The sequence below is a fragment of the Bidens hawaiensis genome, unplaced genomic scaffold (genome assembly GCF_021521415.1).
Source record: "Bidens hawaiensis isolate Kalapana, Puna unplaced genomic scaffold, B.hawaiensis_p1.1 tig00038076_1, whole genome shotgun sequence".
Taxonomy (NCBI): Eukaryota; Viridiplantae; Streptophyta; class Magnoliopsida; order Asterales; family Asteraceae; genus Bidens; species Bidens hawaiensis.
In genome coordinates, this window is record NW_027505523.1 from 82,411 (window position 1) to 104,169 (window position 21,759).

The window sequence follows — 21,759 nt, forward strand, 5'->3', positions numbered from 1 at the left end:
AACACAATATTAGTTATCATGTGTACTCTATATTCGTAGGAAGCATCCTACCATTTTTATAATTAAACATGATCCTATAAGATGAATTTGTACTTGTCATTCATTAAATTAGTAATTATCCTTAAACCTGATTCTTTTATGTATTAAAAAAGCATGTTGAGATTTCATCACACAAATAATATAATAGAAATCGTTTGAGGTATTGAGAGAATAAAACGTTTGATGCACGAATAAACGTATAAACCAGTATGAAGTTGCATATTTCACATCTACAAAAATCTATTAACTTTTACATGTATAGAATTATGATATATTGATATACATATAAAATTGAAACTTTTTTGTGGTTCTCTCATTAAATAAACAGCCAATTTTAATTGATTTATGCTAAGACTCTAAGAACATAAAAAAGGAATTGAACTTGTTTTTTTTAAGAACAACAAAAGATTTCATAAAAGATTTAGTTTAATAACAAGAACTTCAAGACTCTCCGTTCCTTTGGTCACAATAAAATTATATGTATATATGATGTTTTTCAGCTTAAACAAGAGAAACAAATACCTAACAACTGTTTCGTTTCTTATGGTATGAACAAACTCAAAATGGACAGATGCTAATATACATTGAGGTAGGGCATAGATCGATGTGATAGGCTTATATACACAGTGAATTCAAATATCGTATCAAGCATCCAAAATCTAGGTATAGTTATGTATATGTATATAACTACATACGTATATAAGGTGTAGTTTTAGGTGTAAAGAGTTTTTTTTTTAAACAGTTTTTAAATACATTGTACTAATACCATTTAATTAGCAGTCTTTGAAAGTCTATATTAATAAAGAACAGGAGATTCATGTCAATCCATAACCAAGGGTCACAAATTGTTCCTTTAACTAAAACTGATCGAACTATAAAGTGTTATGACTAGTCGAACTTCTTTTAGAATCGTAATAATTATATATCCAAAGTATTTAATCACTCTAAAGCGGACCCGTCTCTATTTTCCCTTTCTAATTTACTTATTTTAACTAAGGAAATTAACAAAGAAATTAATCCATTCTTGTTGAAAAGAATAATCAAACTTATGGTAAGTATTAATATTTTATTTTATTGCACGTTAAGAGGGTGTCGCCCATAACATCCCGCACCGAGGAATTTCTCTTCTTCCACGTTACTTTTCTCATTTCATCTCTAAGACCATCCCAAATGCTAAATGTCTAAATGCATGCCATGCCATCATTCTCCCTCATGCTCTTTGTTACCACACACCCTCTATCTTCCATTTTTGTTGTATTTTCTCTCACGATATCACAAATGCATTCATTTAGTCAAGATTTTTCTACCTTCTCTCTCCCCTCTCTCCTTAAGCTCATATTCCATGTCACAATTCACAAGTGCACCCTACATACGCTACCTTGGGTTTGATCTAACATCTTTCTAAGCTCATGATGTAGGCATCTCTCACATCCTTAAAACTTTTTAAAATTAATAATAAATGTAAACTAATAAAAATACTTAAAATATAAGTTTTATTAATAAAATCATTAATAGAACAAAAAAAAATTATTTCATTAATTTAAAACCAAACATAAATAAAATAAAAAATACATAAAGTTTGTTTAAATTAAAGAAAAATAATGTCTGTCTTTAAAAAACTTTAAATATTTATTTATTTATACATTATTTATAGTAAAGTTTGTTTAAATAATAAGTAAATAAATAATATTGGCGAGAATAAAATAATTTAAGTAATCATGTTTGTTTAAAATAAAATAAAAAATAAATATATGGTTTAAGATATAAACAATAATTTCTATATATCGAGATTACACATTGAACAAAATAATTGTATCACTCATCTTCTCCGGCTCCCTTGACAAAATTTTCTCATGTATAACCATTCCACATTGAAATTATAAGGGGTGGGGCAGCGATATGGGCTAAGGTGGCACCTACCCTTCATCATTTCCGTAACGACACCCGGTATTCTTGTATTTGGTGTCTTAAATGGAGATAGTCATGTGATATTTATTATTTTTATTTGGGCTGCACTTGATAGCTTTAACTTTTAACAATTTTCACACGTATATCAAGCATTGTCCAACAAAAAAATTCTGAGTAGTTGACGTTTCTTGCACAAATTTAAGCCATCGAGCTCGATAAGTTATGATTTTCTTTTCTTTTTTAATGTTTTTTAAAAGGCTCACCAAACAATAGAAAAATGGTATAAAATGGTTGTAATTTTGTTTTAGAAGAATCAAAATTTATCACTTATTAGTTATTGAATGTTAACTATAAACTTTGCAAACTTGATTGTGAATATTATATTAAAAACATATCTTTTCCACTTAATGAATGATGAGATTTCAAGCACAAAATATGTTTGTTTATCATTGTTATTTTGTTTTTGTTAGAAGCTTAGACCTAATAAAGTAACACATAAGCATGCATGGTGTTTCGTTATACTAATTAAGCATGTGAGTGACTCATCAAGCTTATATCCATGTACGTTTTCTTATATTAGAACTGCTTTTTTGTTGTATTTGTCAACTTTTTATCTTATAAAGTTTATAAATACAACCCAAAAAATATTACAATGAATATATAACTATCTAAGAGAAGAACAACAATATATATGGAACATCTTAGATCTCCTTTTTTTTTCAAGGTATAAAGTTAGTCGCTTGACGCGGAGAACATATTCCTGTCCACTAAAACGTAGCATGGTGGGATATAGGTGAAAATGAGATGCTCGTAGTCACTAGTTGAAGCCCAAAGAGTCTAGTCATGATCTGGCAATAAGCATTAAAAACTTACACAATAACGTACTAATATGAAGTGCGATGATTAACTTAATTTGTTGTATCTTATTATGAGAAAAATGTTATTTTTTTTTTCATCAGTTCAATCCCCCTAGACATCTATTTATTATCTAATAAACTCGTTATAAGAAATTTGTAATGTTAATCATGTGCATCGTATCTTGCAGGGAAACTTCTTACTAACTTCATAAGCATGATCTGATTAGATCTTAGATGTACTTTTGTACTTGTACTAACTTATTTGATTCTTTATCCCTAATCATAAAATTATTTAAAACCCAATTCTGTAATTATGACATTAATTGTTATATAGGGGGGAAGAATGTGTATAAAGAATTTTCAAACACAAAGTCCATTAAACAAAAAGGGACAGGATACCTACTTAGAAGAAGATGTCCCTTAACTCCTATCTTGTTTGGTTTAGTGGTTTTAACATGAAATTTAGAATGTTTTAAAGATGAGGCAAAGACAATCAAGACCTAATTTATGTTGTCCCCACAAAGACAGAATATGTTCAAACACATGTTTCTACACATGAATGAGGTGGACCCTTGTCTTCTCATGAATTACACTTTCAACCTTTGAACTACATCATGAGACCCTCATCACTCAAGTATTCAAGTTTGATATAGACTAAATCTTTGGTGGGAGGATAAGAGAAGCTATGGCTGTTCGTATATGTCTTCGTCAACGAGGCCATGCTGGCCCTAATACATCCAACCACTTGTTCTGTTGTCGAATTTGTTTGTTTGGCCTGTAAAGAGTTTTGGAAACTCAATAAATGTATGATGTGGTATTTTACGTAAAACATTTATGCGGTTTAGTTCATAAGGACTGATTCTAACACACATGAGAAAAAATTAAATGCGAAAAAACTAAAGATTTTCTTTCAACAAAGTGACTATTAAGAAATGAAACCTTGATCTAAATGTGTAATTTTAGACCACCAAATTATTATTATTATTATTATTATTATTATTATTATTATTATTATTTGAAAAACAATTTAATAAAAAGACGGATAAAGTGGCTTGTGGCTGAGTATATTAAACTTTAGGGAGTGAAGTGCAATTTATATATAATATTACTAGTTTGCACATTCCATGGTTGTAACAAGTGAAGGCCTTCAAAACATATTGTCCCACTAAGGGTACAACACATTAGAAGAATATATTACTTTAAAACTGGACTGAAAATAGAAAATTCATATGGATGATTGCCTTCCTTCGTGACCATATGTAATCAGGTCAAGCCTCTTTCACCAAGAAAAAGTATCCGGTTCTATTGCATGAATTTTAATATAAAGATATACATTTTTTTGTTTTCAATAAAACTAAAGTATAGTTGATTTGATCACGAAACTATATAAGTTCTTGCTTAATGCTTTCTTTGCATGTGCATCTAGTATATGTTTCTTTTGCTTCAACCTTTTAATTTGTCACTCTGAGTATTTGAAATGGATGTAATAAACACACTTTTACCCTAATCCGTATATGATATCCGCAAATATTTAAATTTAAATAAATAATGCAAATGAAAAAACTAAATTGGTGTATTATTCTTGGGAAAATTAGTTATTTTAAATTTTGATTATAGTTTCCTAGACCATTAAACTTATTAATTATATCTACATTTAAAGAGTTTATGCAATGCTTTTTAATTATTTTTTTTAAGGAAACTACAATGATAAAAAAAATAAAAGCTTATTACAATATATTTTAATGTATTTTTACTGTTTTAAACATATCATTATTGAAAGAAAGTGTTTAGTGGGTGATGTTGGGACAATAAGTAAAATATTTGAGGTCCCGACATCTCACATGGGATTACTATGACTCATGTTTATGTATTAGGGGTTTTGAGATCTTTTAATTTTACTATGACTATGAGTTGAGCTATAGTCAAAGATTTCATACAATTTGCTAGGATTCTTGTTCGTCATTTAGGGTTCATTCGTCATGGTTTTCCTAGGAATCCTAACAATGTTGACTTCATAGCATCCAGTCTCGTTAAACATGTAGTTTAATATAATAAGGAAAATGGTAAGCTATTAGCTATGGTAAAAACGTTTTCTATTATTGGTTGTTGGTTTCTTTAACTAAGCAAAACAATGTTGAGGTCGTTAATGCTTGATAGTTCTTTAGTGTTGGTTTTTCCCTTTTTTGGGGCATTTTCTGTGGCGGTGATGTTACATGATGTAAAGGAGAAGGAGTATGATCAGTGTTTTTGTGCAAAACCGTCTAAAATGAGTTTTTGAGTGAGGAAAGGAAAGATAGATAGAGTCGGGGGCGAACGCACTAAGAGCGCGATGGTTTATAGGAACCCAATAATTTTATAAATTTTACATACAAAACGAAGCATAAAAATTCTGAGTGAACCCGTAAGAATTTTAACGATGAATCCATAGCAAAAATTCCAAGGTTACCTTTATGATAGATCCATTGTCCCTTAAACCTTCTGCCTTGCTAAGTCGAAGGCCAACAGTAAAGATATTCACGAAAAACACACACAGATTTGGTTACCATATTTTTTTTATTGTGTGTTTTTAATCTCCTCATATTTTCTTTTATTTGTGATATTGTATTTTATATTGTTCTCCGACTTGACCCAACCAACCCGAAAAATTTAACGTTTGGTTGTGTGAAATTTTATCACCGAAAAAGTTGAACCCACTGGGAAAAAAATCTTGCCTCCGTCACTTGATAAAGAGGGTGTGTTTTTTTAGACGTTTTTAAGCCGGCTTTCATCATGAGAAGGGCAAGCCAAAGCATTGTAGTAGGAAGATGATTATGTATGGTCGGTTCTAGAAGCTCTAATGTAAATGGAATTTTACTTCTTTGTTTTACGCTTTCCTTTTTTTTTTTTTCTTATACCGTTGTCTTTGCTTAAATAAAGACGGTTTTTTCTTATCATTTTTTTGGATAATTGATATTTTAACGTAAAAAATGAATGAAATAGGTAGAATATAAAGTTTAAGAAAGTAATGGTGATTAACCTCTTTAACATAGTCTTTAGAAGTATGGTTGGTAAAACTTTATTCGTGGTTAGTTCTAAGAAAATCTAGCAATATGGGTTACAAGTTGTTTGGTATAACAATGCTTTTAAACCAAAACTGTCTACTTGATAATTATTTTGAAATAACCATCGGAATAGTTATAAATTTTTATCTTAATGATCTTATGTGATTTTAGGGGGAGAAAACATGACAATATAATAATAAAAAAAATAGCAGCATATTTAAACATCACAAGATCGACATTATATAAGTTTCACACGTACAATTGTTAATTTGAAGCTTTAAAAAAATGATTAACTTGTAATTTAAACATGTAGATTAGCCATATATTCATTTATTTGAGGACCTCATTCAACTACGTGTATATCTTGTTATTCGTTTCCCATTCACAAATTAAAAAAATAATAATGAAGGAAACGCCAAAATTGGCAACAAAATTTAATAATCAAATTCTCCATCACGGTCCGAGTAATACCGGCCAACAAACAATCGTAATATATATTTTAAATGCAAATGTAACATGCATCTTTTTATAATGTAAATATAATAACACCATGTTATAGTTTATGTAGCAATTAAATACCATATATTAAAATTAAATTGGTAAATAAATTGTCCAAGAGAGCAAATGTTGACACCGTCGACAGCGCCGACCAAGTCCGTCCAAAAACACAGTGCCACGTGGGATTTCACCACCATCTACGGTCCTTGCCGGCAGGCGCATCATTCCCAAGTTTAATAAGTCATCATTATATTATAATAAAAATGAAAATAAGAAACATCGAATCTTTAACTTATTCTATAAACTAATTCATATTTTAATCCTCTCGTTTAGCAAATGGAACATCTTTGAAGATTATTTAAAAGTAGCATATTAAAAGAATTTGTTGTAGTTATATAAAACGACCATTTTATCCTTTTAAAACATGTATTTGTGTAAATTACTCGTACACTAAGCTCTAAATTCATGAAAAGTTTTGCTTTTACACTGTGTTTTTTATTTTTAATTGTTTGACTAAATTATGTTTATAGAGTATAGTCCTTTTAATTTGTTAAAAGGGTAAAATAGGTAACTTTATAAAAATTTAACGATACTTGGTGTCGGAACAAAATCATGTTACAAATTGAAAAAAACACATATCTCAAACAACCAATTTTTTAAGGTTTTAGACTTTTTTGCTTTTACCAAACCACTAAGAATATTTGTGTTATTAACTCGATCAACAATTAGAAATGTAAGATTTTCTATTGTTGGAACTACCGGGATCACCCATCAACATATTCTTTCGTTATATAGTTGAGTACAAATCTCCTACGATTTACTAAACACAAAAAAAGAGAAAATGATTAGTTAATGAATTTTTTTATAGATATCCGTCGAAATTATATTCACACTGAAAACGACTTAACTGCTTGATATGTTGTATTTGAATTTTATCTTCATGATATTTTCAACGGAAATCACCAGCAGTTTTTAATCATTTCCTGAAAAAAATGATTAAAAAAATCACATCCGAAACTGTATCCTTTAGTTCTGTTAGTGAAATATTCATTGGGGGAACTGAGTTTATTTCGATGCAAAACAACCTTCTATAGCAACCGATCTCTCTAAGGAAGGGAGGAAATCATCAATAATTTGTCAGTAGTTACCGAAAGGTCAATTTACAACATATATTATAAAGTTTTCTTTTGGTTTTATGCTTTGGTGATAGTCCATCCATTTCCAAATTGTGTAAACTTGACCAAATTTATAATAAAAGATCTAAACCTATATAACAGATTATACTAGTTACCGAAAGGTCAATTTACAACATATATTATAAAGTTTTGTTTTGGTTTTATGCTTTGGTGATAGTCCATCCATTTCCAAATTGTGTAAACTAATACCCATTTTTGTTATTTGTCATTCTCTTAGTCCTTCTATCTTTTCTTTAACCTATTTTCAATATATAGTTTGTTTATAGATTTCTTGGATACCCCCATGCGTTATTAACATATTACCCGACCCAATAGGTCATATTTCTTTCAGTTTATAGCACCCCCACCCAAACACCGTTGCATCCTCGTCGCTGCCTATTTAGATCTGATTCCTAAATTTTTTTTTATATATAATGGATATCATTACAGAACTCTTAAATTATTAATGAACTCTAGACTCAAATAATGTTAATATACAAAAAAAAAATTATAAAAAAAAGTTTGTTGTTAAGAGTTCCTTAAAGTTTATAAATAATTTAATAATTCTGTAATGATATCCATTATATATATATATATATATATATATATATGAATATATGTGTTATATTATAAAGAATGTTTTTGTTGGTGACTATAGTCCTAAGTATAAATATGTGGATAATGGAAGAAATAGCATTTATATTTCAAAGATTGCAGTTTCCCCTTGCAATATGTTTTGCAATGACTATAAACAAATGTCAAGGTTATCGTTATCTACGGTTGGTTTGTACTTGAAAGAGCATGCGCTCTCGCAACCACAAATATTTTGAGAGCTACAAGCAGACATGTACTAAATATTTTGATTCTTCATAAACAATGTATATTGACCAATACAACAACAAATATAGTGTATAAGGAAATTTTTACTTATTTGTAAATATTTGTGTAATGTTTGTTTTGTAATTCCTGTAATTCTAATGTAATTTTTTTTTGTATTGATAATATATGATAATTGTGTTGTTGATCGTATTTTGCTTAATATTTAAAGTTTTAATTTTTCATCAATTCTCATGTAATACACGGGGCTCAAACTAGTTTATAATAAAAGATCTAAACCTATATAACACATCCTAAGAAGATTAATAGAAAAATATAGAGATAAAAGGCGTAACCTGCATATGATGTTTATTGACCTAGAAAAGGCGTACGACAGTGTGCCACGTCTACTCCTTTAGGATTGCTTGAAGAGTAGAGGTGTTCGTGGAAAATATATAAAGATAATTAGGGATATGTATGCCAAGTCTGAAACAAGCGTGCGTGCACCTGTGGGGGATACGGACTTCTTCCCAGTAGAGGTAGGCCTTCACCAGGGATCAGCATTGTGCCCGTTCCTTTTTGCAGTAGTCCTAGATGAGTTGTCAAAGTTGATTCAGGATATTGTTCCTTGGTGCATGCTTTTCACCGACGATATCATGTTGATCGTAGAGAGTAAACAACATCTGAATATGAGGTTAGAGGAGTGGCGTTCTGCTCTAGAGAGTAAAGGTTTAAAGATTAGTCGGTCAAAGACAGAGTATCTTTACTGTGACTTTGGTGGGGTAAACGATGATGAAGACGTCCAAATCACAATTGAAGGCCAGGAGGTTCCGCAGGCAACCAAGTTCAAATACTTGGGATCGTTTATGCAAAGTGGCGGGGCCATAGATAGTGATGTAGCCCATCGTGTCCAAGCAGGATGGTGTAAATGGAGAGCTGCCACAGGGGTATTGTGCGACAAGAGGTTCCCAACTAAATTAAAAGGAAAGTTTTATATGGTTGCGATTAGACCTGCGATGCTATGCAGAACAGATTGTTGGGCCATCTAGAAGACACACATGCGCAAGTTGGAGGTAGCAGAGATGAGGATGCTAAGGTGGATGTGTGGACACACAATGTTAGACCGAATAAGAAACGGGGCTTTTCGGGAAAGACTAGGGATGGCTAGTATATCTGATAAGATAAGGAAAGGCAGATTGAGATGGTTTGGACATGTAAAAAGGAGACAGACAATGGCTCCCGTTAGATCAGTGGAAAGCCTTATTATAGAGGGGAGAAGGGGTAGAGGTAGACCCAAATTGACTTGGGATGAGAGGATTAGGCGTGATTTGCTAGACTTGCACCTCTCTGAGGACATGGTTGAGGATAAGAGTTCTTCTAGACGTAGAATTAAGGTTAAAGACCTTTAGAATGAGGGGATATTATTATTATTATTATTATTATTATTATTATTATTATTATTGTGGTTGTGGTGTTGTGGTTGTTGTTAGTATTATTATCGTTCTTACTATTAATTCTACTATTAGAATTATTATTTTCTACTTATTATTATTTACTAATTTCTACCGTGTGTTGTGTTTTTAGTTTACCTATAGTGAAATGTTGAATTAAACTGACTAATATCATAGTCTTGTAGTTGATTGTGTGTGTTTATATATATATTTACTTACTTTTGAGTTGGGGGTCTCGCCGGAAACAACCTCTCTATCTTTAGGGATAGAGGTAAGGTGTGCCTACATCCCACCCTCCCCAGATCCTACTTATGATAGCCTAGGCTATTTGTGGTGGGAAATACTGGGTATGATTGATTGATTGACTAGTTGTTCGCGGAACTTAATAATCCAGATAGGAGCACTCATATTCCCACCACTCGTTAAATTATTAAGGAAAATTGGAAATAAATAATCCCACCTTTTGTGTATTGACCGATAATAATTTCACCTTTAAAAATCACTTGCAATGGTCCCACCTTTTAACTATTTTTGTCTCACTGGTCCTCCGTTAAAAAATACTTAACATCGTTATGTTTTTTCCCTAGTTTCAAACCGAAGTTTTAGGGCTTTTGATTGGAAGAACGATATGAGTCGACCGATTTAAAACTTATTTCGAAACGGTGATTCAAATGGCTTAATTTTTGTTAATTGGAAATTCAAGCACCCGAATTGAAACATTGTTTCGTCGTTTGGATCACCATTTCGAGATAAGTTTTACATCGGTCGAATCGTATCGTTCTTCCGATCAAAAGCCCTAAAACATCGGTTTGAATCTAGGGAAAAAAACATAACGACGTTAAGTAGTTTTTAACGAATGACCAGTGAGACAAAAATAGTTAAAAGATGGGACCATTGCTAGTGATTTTTAAAGGTGGGATTATTATCGACCAACACACAAAAGGTGGGATTATTTATTTCTAATTTTCCAATTATTAAAGATTTGTTAATATTTGTAAACAGGTTAAAATGATTTATATGAGTTATATCATCATATTAATTAAACAATAGTTCCTGATTGGCTAATTGCATAACGAACTAATTTTATCTTACTATATTGTTAAAGCAACATATATTTTCCATATGTCATTTAACTAGGTTATCCACATAGGATGCAAAGTATATAATTTCGATAAATAAATTATCCATCTAATAAACAATTTAATTTTAAACATTAACTCCTATGTTGTAGAATGTTTCAAAATAAATGGTTATAATCACTATTTATTGAGTAACAAAGGCAATTAATTGTCTTCATTGTTATTTTCTAAAATTTGGAGGCTTTGTTATTATTATTTATTTTTTGGATTTTGAGAAATTATTTATGAACGTCTGGACTGAATGTATGAATATTTGGATTGAAATAGTGGTTTAAGTCACGAAGTTTGGATTTTATTGTTGTTGTATTAAACGGTTTAATCAAAATTATAATTGTTATATCTCATTGTTATATTCATATTTGTAGAATTCTTTATGTTGTGTACTTATATGTTTATAATTAAAATAAAAATAGTTTTATTGCATACATCTTATGTTACAACATCTACGTGTTTACGATTCATATCTTACAACATATGATTTTAGTACATGATGAAGTTTATGAGACACGGGGGAGTTTATGAGACAAATCGGCCAATACAACCGTGGTCTCCACACGTTTCAAGGGACCAAAGTCATATTGGTCATACAAACCCCCCGGAAGAATACTCACCCCGTCCCCAAGATCCAATAACGCCCTAGACATTTGAAAATCACCTACTTGAATGTTAATTAAGGGTGTTCCCGGATCTTGAAGCTTAGGAGGGAGATCTCCTTTTTTTAAAACCGCACTTACCTGCTCGGTTAAATCCACCCATTTAGGCACTTTTTGTTGCCTCTTTTGAGTGCATAATTCTTTCAAAAATTTTGCATAAGCGGTCACTTATTTTATTGCTTCAAGTAAAGCTAAGTTTACTTTAACCTGTTTAAACACCTCCCACATTTCTTCCTTTTGAGGACCCCGTTTTGAAATTACATTTTTCTTACCCGGGTCAAGTAAAGCCGAAGGAAATGGAATTACATTTGATTCCACTTCCTTGTTTTTATCATTTAAATTTTGGGCTTGACCCGAGGCTTGAGATGGTTTCTCAAAAGTGACATGTTTAGTGGGTTTATTAATTTCAATTTCTTCATCATCACTTTCCTTACCCGTGATATCCTCAACTTCCCCATCAACCAATTCTTGTGACAAATTTGCCTTATACTCTTTACCACTTCTCAACACGCTAACATAATTAATAGGAACATTACGAGACGAGTTATGAGAAGGGTTTGCCTTGGTGTCGCTTGGCAATTTACCTTTGTTTTTCTTCAATTCCGCTACCTCAGTTGCAAGTTGACCCATTTGAGTGGTCAATGATTGAATGGCTTTATCATGGACTTCATCCTTTTGCATTCGGGCTTCATCAAGTTGATTCCTTTTTTGTATGTCTTGTTGCATTTGACTTCAACATATCCATTACTTCATTTCCACTTGATGAACCTTGACCAGAAGACCCACTTTGACCTCCACCCGTTCCTTTAAAGTGATTTTGACTTCCTTGATTGTTCCCACTTTGAGCATTCCCTTGATTGAAATATTGTTGACGAGGGACAAAATAGGTTTGAGAAGTCCCTTGGAAGTTAGGGTTGAGTTGAGTCGATGGGTTGCCATATCGAAAATTGGGATGATTTCTCAACCCGGGGTGGTAAGTGTTTGAATTCATGTTGTAGTTCCGACCACCCCCTTGACCTTGAATTGCATTTACCTCTTCAACTTGCCCTTCCACACCGGGACACAATTCACTTGCATGTCCCAACGCGTTACAACTCGTGCATACATCATATATTTGATTAGAAACTTGAGGTTCTTCATTGTGAACCACATGCACTTGTGGCCTTGTGGTGGCCGGTCTTGCTCTTCTTGCGGTTTGAGCCTTTCTTTTCGATGTAACTAACATTTGTTCCAAGAATGCCCAATCATCTTGTTCATAATTTGTACCAAATGTACCATTTGTGATTGACATTAAGTCCCGTTCGTCTTCTGTACTCAACCCCTCATGAAAAGCGTTCAACAATTCCCAAAGAGCAATACCGTGGTGAGGGCAATTCTTGATCATCATGTTGAATCGCTCAAAGGCTTCATGAAACATCTCACCCGATTGTTATTGGAAGCTTCTCAAACTTTGTCTTGCATCATTTGTCTTTTGGGCAGTGTAAAACTCTTCCAAGAACCTTTGTTGCATCTCGGCCCAAGTATAGATTGATGCGGAAGGCAAGGTGTAAAACCATCTTTTTGCCTTATCTTCTAACGAGAATTGGAATAACACCAACTTAACCTCATCCGGTGAAAAACCTTGACCCCCGATCGTGTTGCAAATCGAATCATACGCCTCCAAATGGAAATAGGGTTCTTCGGTTGCTAAACCCTTATACTTTGGTAAACTTTGGAGTGTGTTAGTTCTAACCTCAAATGTTCTTCCATTTTGATGTTGAGGAATGACCAACGGAGATGGGTTGTTTGTAATGATCGGTCAAAATTGAGCCTCAATTCCCCTAGCCATCTCTCTCACGTGCCTTCTCGGTACCCCCATTGGTACTCTCGGTTGACCCATTTGCCTATACACGGGCCTTGGCGGTGGATATTGTTGGAATTGAGGTTGAGGTATTGGTTGTTAAGGTGGTTGAAAATGAGGTTGTGGAGAAACCTGTTGCAATGGTTGTGGTTGTTGCAATGGTGCTTGAATGACATGTGGCCCGCCCCATTGTTGCATTTGTTGTTGCGGAACATACCCCAATTGACCTTGCACCTTACTTGATTTCCATCGCCCCCACTCGAATATCCCTCTTCATACTCTTCATACCCTTCGCTATTATCACCATATCGTGGCCCACCAAACGAATGTGGGCCCGACCTAAGACCCGGTGAAGTATGGATTATGGGTGGGTCTTGTGGCAATGTGTATGGTTGATTATAAGGCGGGTTTTGTTGAGATTGGAAAGGCGATTGTTGTTATGAGTTTAATGATTGTCCTTGAACAAGAATGGAGTTGTTAAAAGGTGGAAGGCCGGGTGGTGGTTGAAAACTGAATACGGTTGAAGTAGGCTCACTTGTAGGAGTTGTAGTAGTAACGGTTTCATTGGGAGTAGGATTTTCTGGATTGATAGGTGGTGGTATGGGTGGTACAGATTGACCCGAAGCCATGTTTGTGGTGTCAGTTGTTTGACTGTGCGTGCTTGCTGTCCTGGTAATCTTATTCTCTCTTTGAATAATCCGATTCTGACGAGCAGATCTTTCGATTTCCGTATCACAAACTAACGGTGATGAATACCAAGAGTTTCGCGTATGCATATACCTATAGATACCTGCACACTAACACAACCTGTGTAAAACTAACAATAACAATTAAACAAAAACTACAAAAGTAACACACGTTGCGCACTACTCCCCGGCAACGGCGCCAAAATTTGACGTGAGGTCGAAGGCTCACTCAAACTTAAACCAAATACTACTAAATAGATAGCGGAAAATGGGTATCGAACACGAGGAGTTTATGGAAAATGTGTTAATAAGTAGCTTAACGATTAAACTAATATAAATATAAATGACGAAAAAGTAATTTCCAAGTTGGTTTTGATTTGATTTTATAAACTAAAGTAGACTAAACGAAAGTTGTAAACGAATAAATAAACAAGCATTCCTCTCGGGGTTCGGGTTATTGCTCAACACTCTTGTTAATGTTCGATGGATAAACCGTAATATCTTGGTTTTGTGCACATGTAATTGTTTGTGATTAATCAAGAACTAAGTACTCAGATTCCTAGAATGCGAGGTTGTTACTTAACAATCAATCAATACTATTCTTTCTAGTTCTACCCACTAAATCTCGATTGCCAACGACACCAAGAACATATGGCTAAAAACTAGATAGAAACAATATGGACAAGCTACAAACAATCACACAAAACACATGATTATACTAACATTGATATTTAGATAACCAATCCAAATTCAAGAACAATAAACAAAAGTGTTTTGCAAATAACCTTACATCCCGAGAGAAATACCGAAGGAAATAGCCACTCATGGCTCGTGAGATCATTCTTGAATCAAATATCTTGTTACTAGCAATTCCAAAAATAAACCAAATGATACAAACACCAGAAATATTGTTTTTGTCCTCCAAAATCGCTCCTAGGCCGTTCAAAATGAAAAGGTCGTCCAAGAGTCACTCCAAATCGGCCTATTAAAACACATGCATGTGAGTCTCCGCCCCGGACCGTGGGCCACGGTGTCAACCGTGGTCCACGGTTGACCAAAGTCAACCAGTCTTCCTAGCCAGACCGTTGGCCACGGTTAGGACCGTGGGCCACGGTTCCCTTCACGGTGCCCTTTCTTCTCCATGGTACGGTGGACTCTGGAATGTTTGCTTCAGGTGGACCGTGGGCCACGGTGGAGCTCATTCCCGCGACTTGTTTTCTTCGTTTCTCTCACGTTCCAGCTCCGTTTTCTTCACCGTTTTCGCCTGTGTGCTCGTAACGTCGCTCTCTAGCTCCTCAAACCTGCAAACACACTAACAACCATAATCAACTAATCCCACGGAATTAACTTAATCCCGTAAGCATATTTTTATCTTTTGAATCACTTAGTTGCTTTCCTACGGGTCGCCCGTCAATTTTGTCTCAATTAGGTCACTCAACTTTCAATGTGTCTCAATAGGTCACTTAACTTTCAAATTTAGCTTAATTAGGTCACTCAACTATCTTTTTTACCTTCATATTATATGTTTATAAGCAATTTAAACGACATTAAAACCAACATTTTTTTATTTTTTATCAGTAAATGTATCACTTACGATAATATAGTAGTTGTCCCTCTCGTTTTACAACACAAATTGAAATTTAAGTGACATAATTGAGACAAATTGAAAGTTGAGTGACCTTATTGGGAAAAAACAAACTATGAGTGACTTAATTGAAACAAACTTGAAAGTTGGTTATTATTCTATAGTGTTTCCCCCACCCGATTACATGATATTCACACACCAAGTTATTGAATGACTACTCAAAAACAATAAGGAACACCATGCGAATCTAATCCAATAAATTTACCCTATTCTTTATCAATAATTAAACATACAAATCAAATTATATTATATTTAATCAAACAACACCATAAATACATCAACTTTAATAAGTTGGTTGCGGCTCAATGGTAGAACGCTCACTTTACTAGTGAGAGGTACGGGGATCAAACCTCACTATCACCAATTTATATGGGAGATATGAGGGATGACCCTGACTTACCAGGGTTCGAGTCCTGATCTCATCCGGTTTTACCGGCTGCTCGCTGTCGTGCCGTTTGGCGGGCGTGGGGGTCGGGTTTTATCCAGGGAATCCCTCAATAAGTGGACCGCTAGGGGCTCAGTCCGTCCAGACTCGTGACCGGCTCGGGCTACCTTTAGCCATTGGGGGCCGCGTACAAAGTATTCAACGTTGCTTAGTTGGTTGTTCCAAAAAACTGAATATTTAGCCATTATTAGCTAAACCATATGTTGCAATGCATTTACAATTATTAAACACTTATTGAGACACATTAACTATATATATAAAAAAAAGCAAAGCAAAACAAAACATCAAATGTAATCATGGTGCAATTATTATTAAAATCTCGTCTTATAACCATAATATATTATTAAAATCAAAACAAGGAATCAAGGATATGCCTTTATTAATAAACTAATGCATTAAATAATAATAAAAAAGGTCACACACAATTCGTTGGAGAGAACAACCTAATTTTTTCAGTTTTTCAACCAAGTTCCTAGTCATTTCCAGTCAAAGACATAAAGAATAATTATAATTAAACAAGTACTTCTGTTTTTAACTATTTACAAAAATGCCATATGGGGTGTTATATAAGGGTGGGGGTAGAGGGTGTCACAAGAAAACCATTATTTCCTTATCATCTTCTCCAAACAACAATCCTCCATCTTAATTTGTTCTTTTAAAAAATGGGGAATTGTCAAGCAGTAGATGCAGCTGCTTTAGTCATACAACATCCGTCTGGGAAGATCGAAAGGATGTATTGGTCGATAACTGCTAGTCAAGTTATGAAAATGAATCCGGGACATTATGTTTCTCTCATAATTCCAATACCCGGTGAAGAGAACAAAGATGATTCTGGGAATAAAACGGTTCGGTTTACCCGAGTTAAGCTTCTTAGGCCTAGTGACACACTTGTTCTTGGTCGAGCTTATCGACTTGTCACCTCTCATGGTTAGTTTCATTAGTTATTACTATATCCTTAGTTTGATATATGTTTGGTGGTTAAATTTAAATACTTAAATATGATTTTGTTATACAGAAGTTATGAAGGTGCTAAAAGCCAAACGACAGGCGAAGAAGAAGGAACAATCAGAAACAATAATCGAAAAGGAAAACGAAGACGAAGAAGAAACAACTTCAGAAGAGGTGAATCATCTTGGTCAAAAATGTAATTTTGAAATAAAGTTAATACAATGAAGAATATTTGATACTTATATATTTTATTATGAATTATTAGGTGATGGCACATGAAAGAAAAATTAAGCAAAGGTCTGGATCGTTTTCAAGGTCAAAATCATGGCGTCCATCGTTGCAGAGCATCTCTGAGGCTGCTATTGCTAGCTGATCATAGGTTTTCAAGAAACATGTTTGGACCGACAACAATTAAAAAACACAAGTGTATAGTTAAGACCGAAAAGGACGAGCAACGACACTAATTGATGTATTGATTTTGAAGAAATATATATACTAGTGTGAGGTTGAAGTTGCCTCCTTTTTGTTTTATTTTAGGGACTGATTTCAAGAGCTTGTAAACAAGAATTATTATTCATATCATAAGTATTGTTAGGGTGATTTGGAGTCAACAAATATGCCAATCATGAGTAACCGGGAAGCTTCATTAGCTTAAGATAGATTAACGGTTCAACCAATAATGTCTCAGGCTCTCAATATTTGTTGTTTAGAAACTCACTAAGTAACTGGTTAATTTCAAGGGTAGTTCGGTCTTTTTGTACCTAGTATCGATGCTCATGCACATGGTACAACTCAAAGCATTGTTACAAAGAACTAGTCAAGAGGGTGTACACGAAAAATAGGTTTACCAAACAAACACGTCCTTTACCAAAATAGACCTCAAAACTAACCAATTAGGTAACCTCAAATAAGATCACTGGCTAAGGAGGCTAAACTTTAGTCATCACACTAAAGTACTAAACATATTACAACCAATCAAATCAATACACATGTAAATTGCTAGATAAATTTTAGCCACCAGCTAAGGCTTAGCACAACTTTTAACCGCCGTCTAAGATTTAGCCCTCCATTTATAGACACCGGCTAAGATTTAGCAACGCTTTATAAACCAATGTCTTTTTGTTAAAGTAACTTGGTCAACTTGTCCATTTTGATGATTTTCTTTAAAATAGTTGGTGGTTAGTTCTTAGCGTATAAACATCATTACCCATTAACCTTTAGTGTTTTTGGCGGATTTATTATATAAGATTCCAAAGAATGAACACAAAATTATATTAAAGTTACCAAAAAAAATTAACACAGGGGTATGCTTAAAAAGTAGGACACAAGCTTATATGCTATGATTGCTAAGAATGAACACAAATTGTACAGAATAACATAAGTATGCTTTCCTAAGAATGAACACAAATTATACAGAAAAACATACTATGTTGTTTTCTTTACAAAAAGTTGTGATGCTTAAAATTGGACATGGCATTGCCAACTATTGATACAAAAGCGGATATAGACTAAATCAGACGTTCTTTTCTGGTACACAGCATTAACACCATTCTTAATGTTTGATAAGATAAAATAATTTTACATTTGGATGTATTTCCCTGTTTATACTTCATGGCTTTTATACTAGAATGCGATATATGAATCTTGTTCCAAAAAAACAACACAAAAAAGCAAGCTATCAACTTCAGAAAGTAGGAAGATAGTGAGCACTTGGTGCTTACACATGGCATCATTGAAGAAATAACATCAAGTTATTTCTAGTGACAAATGACTTTTTAACCTATATCATGCTCAGCCAAATAACTTTTATTAAATTATGTTTTATTTAAAAATCATACTATCTCCCACAGATACCATAGTCACAATAGCTTTTAAAAAACAAAATACTTCAAACAAAACTTAATGTATATTTCATGTTTAAAGCTGTAACAGCAAAAATTAAAAAGTTCAAAATTTTCATAAGCAGAAACTAGAAAAATTAAAAAACATCCAAACTACAATGGACTTCCAAAATTACTGGCTCTCACCTTTTGAATAACGCCACCAAAGTTACTAATCATAGTCTCCTGAAAAAAACCGAAGGATCATTAGATGTGAAAACAAAAACATGAAAATAAATGAGATCACAACTTGTAAGCACAAACTTACCATAAAAACAAAGTTTTGCCATCAACGCCTAGTGGTCTTGCCATTAGACCGTTTGCCCGAATACAAATGTTTGGGTTTCAGATTAGGAATAACTCTATCACCCTCACCCTTTCTAGCGTCCTTGTTCCTCTTCTTAATAGAATCCCTACCCAGTTTAAACGCCTTAACCTTTTGAACAGAATCTTTAAATCCCTCACCTGGAACCAGCACATCCATTGGCGGTCTTGACCTTGACCTGGACCCTGACCTGGACAACGACCTCAACCTCTTCTTCTTATTCGAGCCCTCATCATCCACATTCATATCATCACCACCATCATCCCTTGACCTCTCCCTCTTCCGACCCCTTGACTTGCTTCTGGCCCGTTCTATGGCTTTAGACGGGTCAAGCCCCAAAGATGACAGCTGGCGACCCATTCTTTCAGAACTGAACTTTCTATCCTTATTGAACTTTCTTGGCACGATGGGTCGGCTTTCTGCAGTGCTCTTTTTGATTCTGTGTTCTCTGATGAGTAAGCTTTTCTTTTTCCTGATTTCAGCTAGCTCCTTTTGCTGTTCTGGGGTTAGATCCTCTACGTCCATGTCCACCTCATGATCTTCCTGCTCCTGCCGAAGACCCTCTTCTTTCTCCAATTCCTCGAGCCTTTGTAAAATATCAGGATCCACAAAATCATAAACATTATGCCCGTCAAGTATTTCAGGCATGTTATCTTCTTTCCAGTCATCATTTGCAAGAAGATAATGTTTCTTCAAACTAGCAGAATAAACACCAGCACCACCATTTTCTTCTTCAAGATCTTTTTCAAGTTTCTTCTCTTTTTCTGCTTCTTTACCTTTTGCTTCAAGAACCGCTTGTGGTATAAAAGCGGGTCGTTCTTTCTCATCGCGCGGTTTTGGAACAGCAACATGAAAACGCTGCAAAACAGAGTCCATCTTTTTAGACTTCATTTTAACTTCAACTCTTTGATCTAACAACCGTTCACACGCAGCGTTTTTAACAGCAATCACACCCTCTTCGGTCAACGTGCTCATAGTCAAAAGCACATCGGCACCTTCTCTCGCCTCGCCACCTTGACCGATTAACGTTTTCATTGCTTCTGACTTCATTTCCTCAACCAACTTCTTGTCATCCTCAGATATTCCTTCCAGTAACTGCAAATCCGTCTTGTTGCAAACAATAATCAGAGGCTTGTTCATAAACAAAGACTTTATACTGTGAAAGAGTGCTGCCTGTTGAGCAATCGTGTATCCACACGAACCAGAAATATCAAGAAAGAACAAAACAGCAGCTCTTAGATGTGCTAACGCGGTTATACTACACATTTCAATAATGTTACGGTCTTCAAACGGTCTATCCAAAATCCCTGGTGTATCAATCACTTGATACCTCAGGTACTTATAATCAGTATGACCAACAAATAAAGACTTTGTGGTGAAAGCATACGGCTGCACATCAACATCGGCTCTTGTAATCTTGTTAATAAACGAACTTTTACCAACATTTGGATACCCGCATATCAATATTGTTCTCGTGTTGGGGTCAATAGAAGGAAGTCTCGCCATGTGTTGCCTGATTTGGTCAAGATACGCCAAACTAGGACCGATTCTTTTGGTGACAGTACACATACGACCAAGAGCAGCAACTTTCAAAGCTTTGCACCTATAAAGCGAGTCACCATATTTCAACAATTTCACATAATCTTTTGCAATTTTGGAAATAAGGTTTCTTGCAGTGTTGATTTGACCAAGGGCGAGTTTGTAATGATCTTTGTTGTAAAGCACGTGAAGAAGATCACCATAGAAAGGATGGATGTCATCAAGCCTTGGAAAATCTTCAATGATGGTGGTAAGCTTTTCGTGAAAATTCGTCTGTGTGAATTTCACTTTTCGCATGTAAAATTGACGAATGCGATTGATTGCATAGCCCTTGTGAACAACAGTAGGTGTCTGCCTCTGTGTTCGACTGAGTATTATATCAACAAAATCTTTCCCCGTAGGTACTTTAGTGATTTTCTTGAAATTATACTGCACCATGCCTGAAAACTATGCCAAAACATTGCAAAGACGGAAGACAGAACACTATAAGCAGTTAATCATAAAAAAGTAAAAAACCTCAACAACAACTACAGGTACAAGAGTGGCTCGGAAAAGCTAAAACCAAGCTGAGCTTAAGCAATCCCTAGCTTCACTTTTTCGAGATTGAGCCAGCTAGCAAGCCTAAATAAGCCCACGTGGACATAATTTTGTTATCTATTATACTTACCAACTATTAATTATTATATATAAATAAATTATAATAATAACCAAATAATATGAAGTCGTTATATACAAAATTATAAATAAAAAATAGCCTAACAACAGTATATAAAATAATTAATAAACAATAAGCAAGTCAAGCCCGAGCTTGAGGTATTAAAACATAGAGCTCGAATGAGCCGAGATTGAGCTAACAGCTTTTTATAAACTTCAA

General features: G+C 34.1%; 1 protein-coding gene and 1 pseudogene across 1 annotated transcript; one reads left to right on the forward strand and one right to left on the reverse strand.

Annotated features, from left to right (window-relative positions):
• The first annotated feature begins 16,786 nt into the window (after window positions 1-16,786).
• Window positions 16,787-17,619, forward strand: LOC143613717 (uncharacterized). The gene is made up of 3 exons (XM_077087357.1): window positions 16,787-17,120; window positions 17,209-17,315; window positions 17,407-17,619. The coding sequence occupies exons 1-3, from the start codon at window positions 16,856-16,858 to the stop codon at window positions 17,512-17,514; spliced, it is 480 nt and encodes a 159-aa protein (XP_076943472.1). The 5' UTR covers window positions 16,787-16,855; the 3' UTR covers window positions 17,515-17,619.
• A 1,662-nt stretch (window positions 17,620-19,281) lies between these two features.
• Window positions 19,282-21,346, reverse strand: LOC143613720 (nucleolar GTP-binding protein 1 pseudogene; annotated as a pseudogene).
• Between the last annotated feature and the right edge of the window lie 413 nt (window positions 21,347-21,759).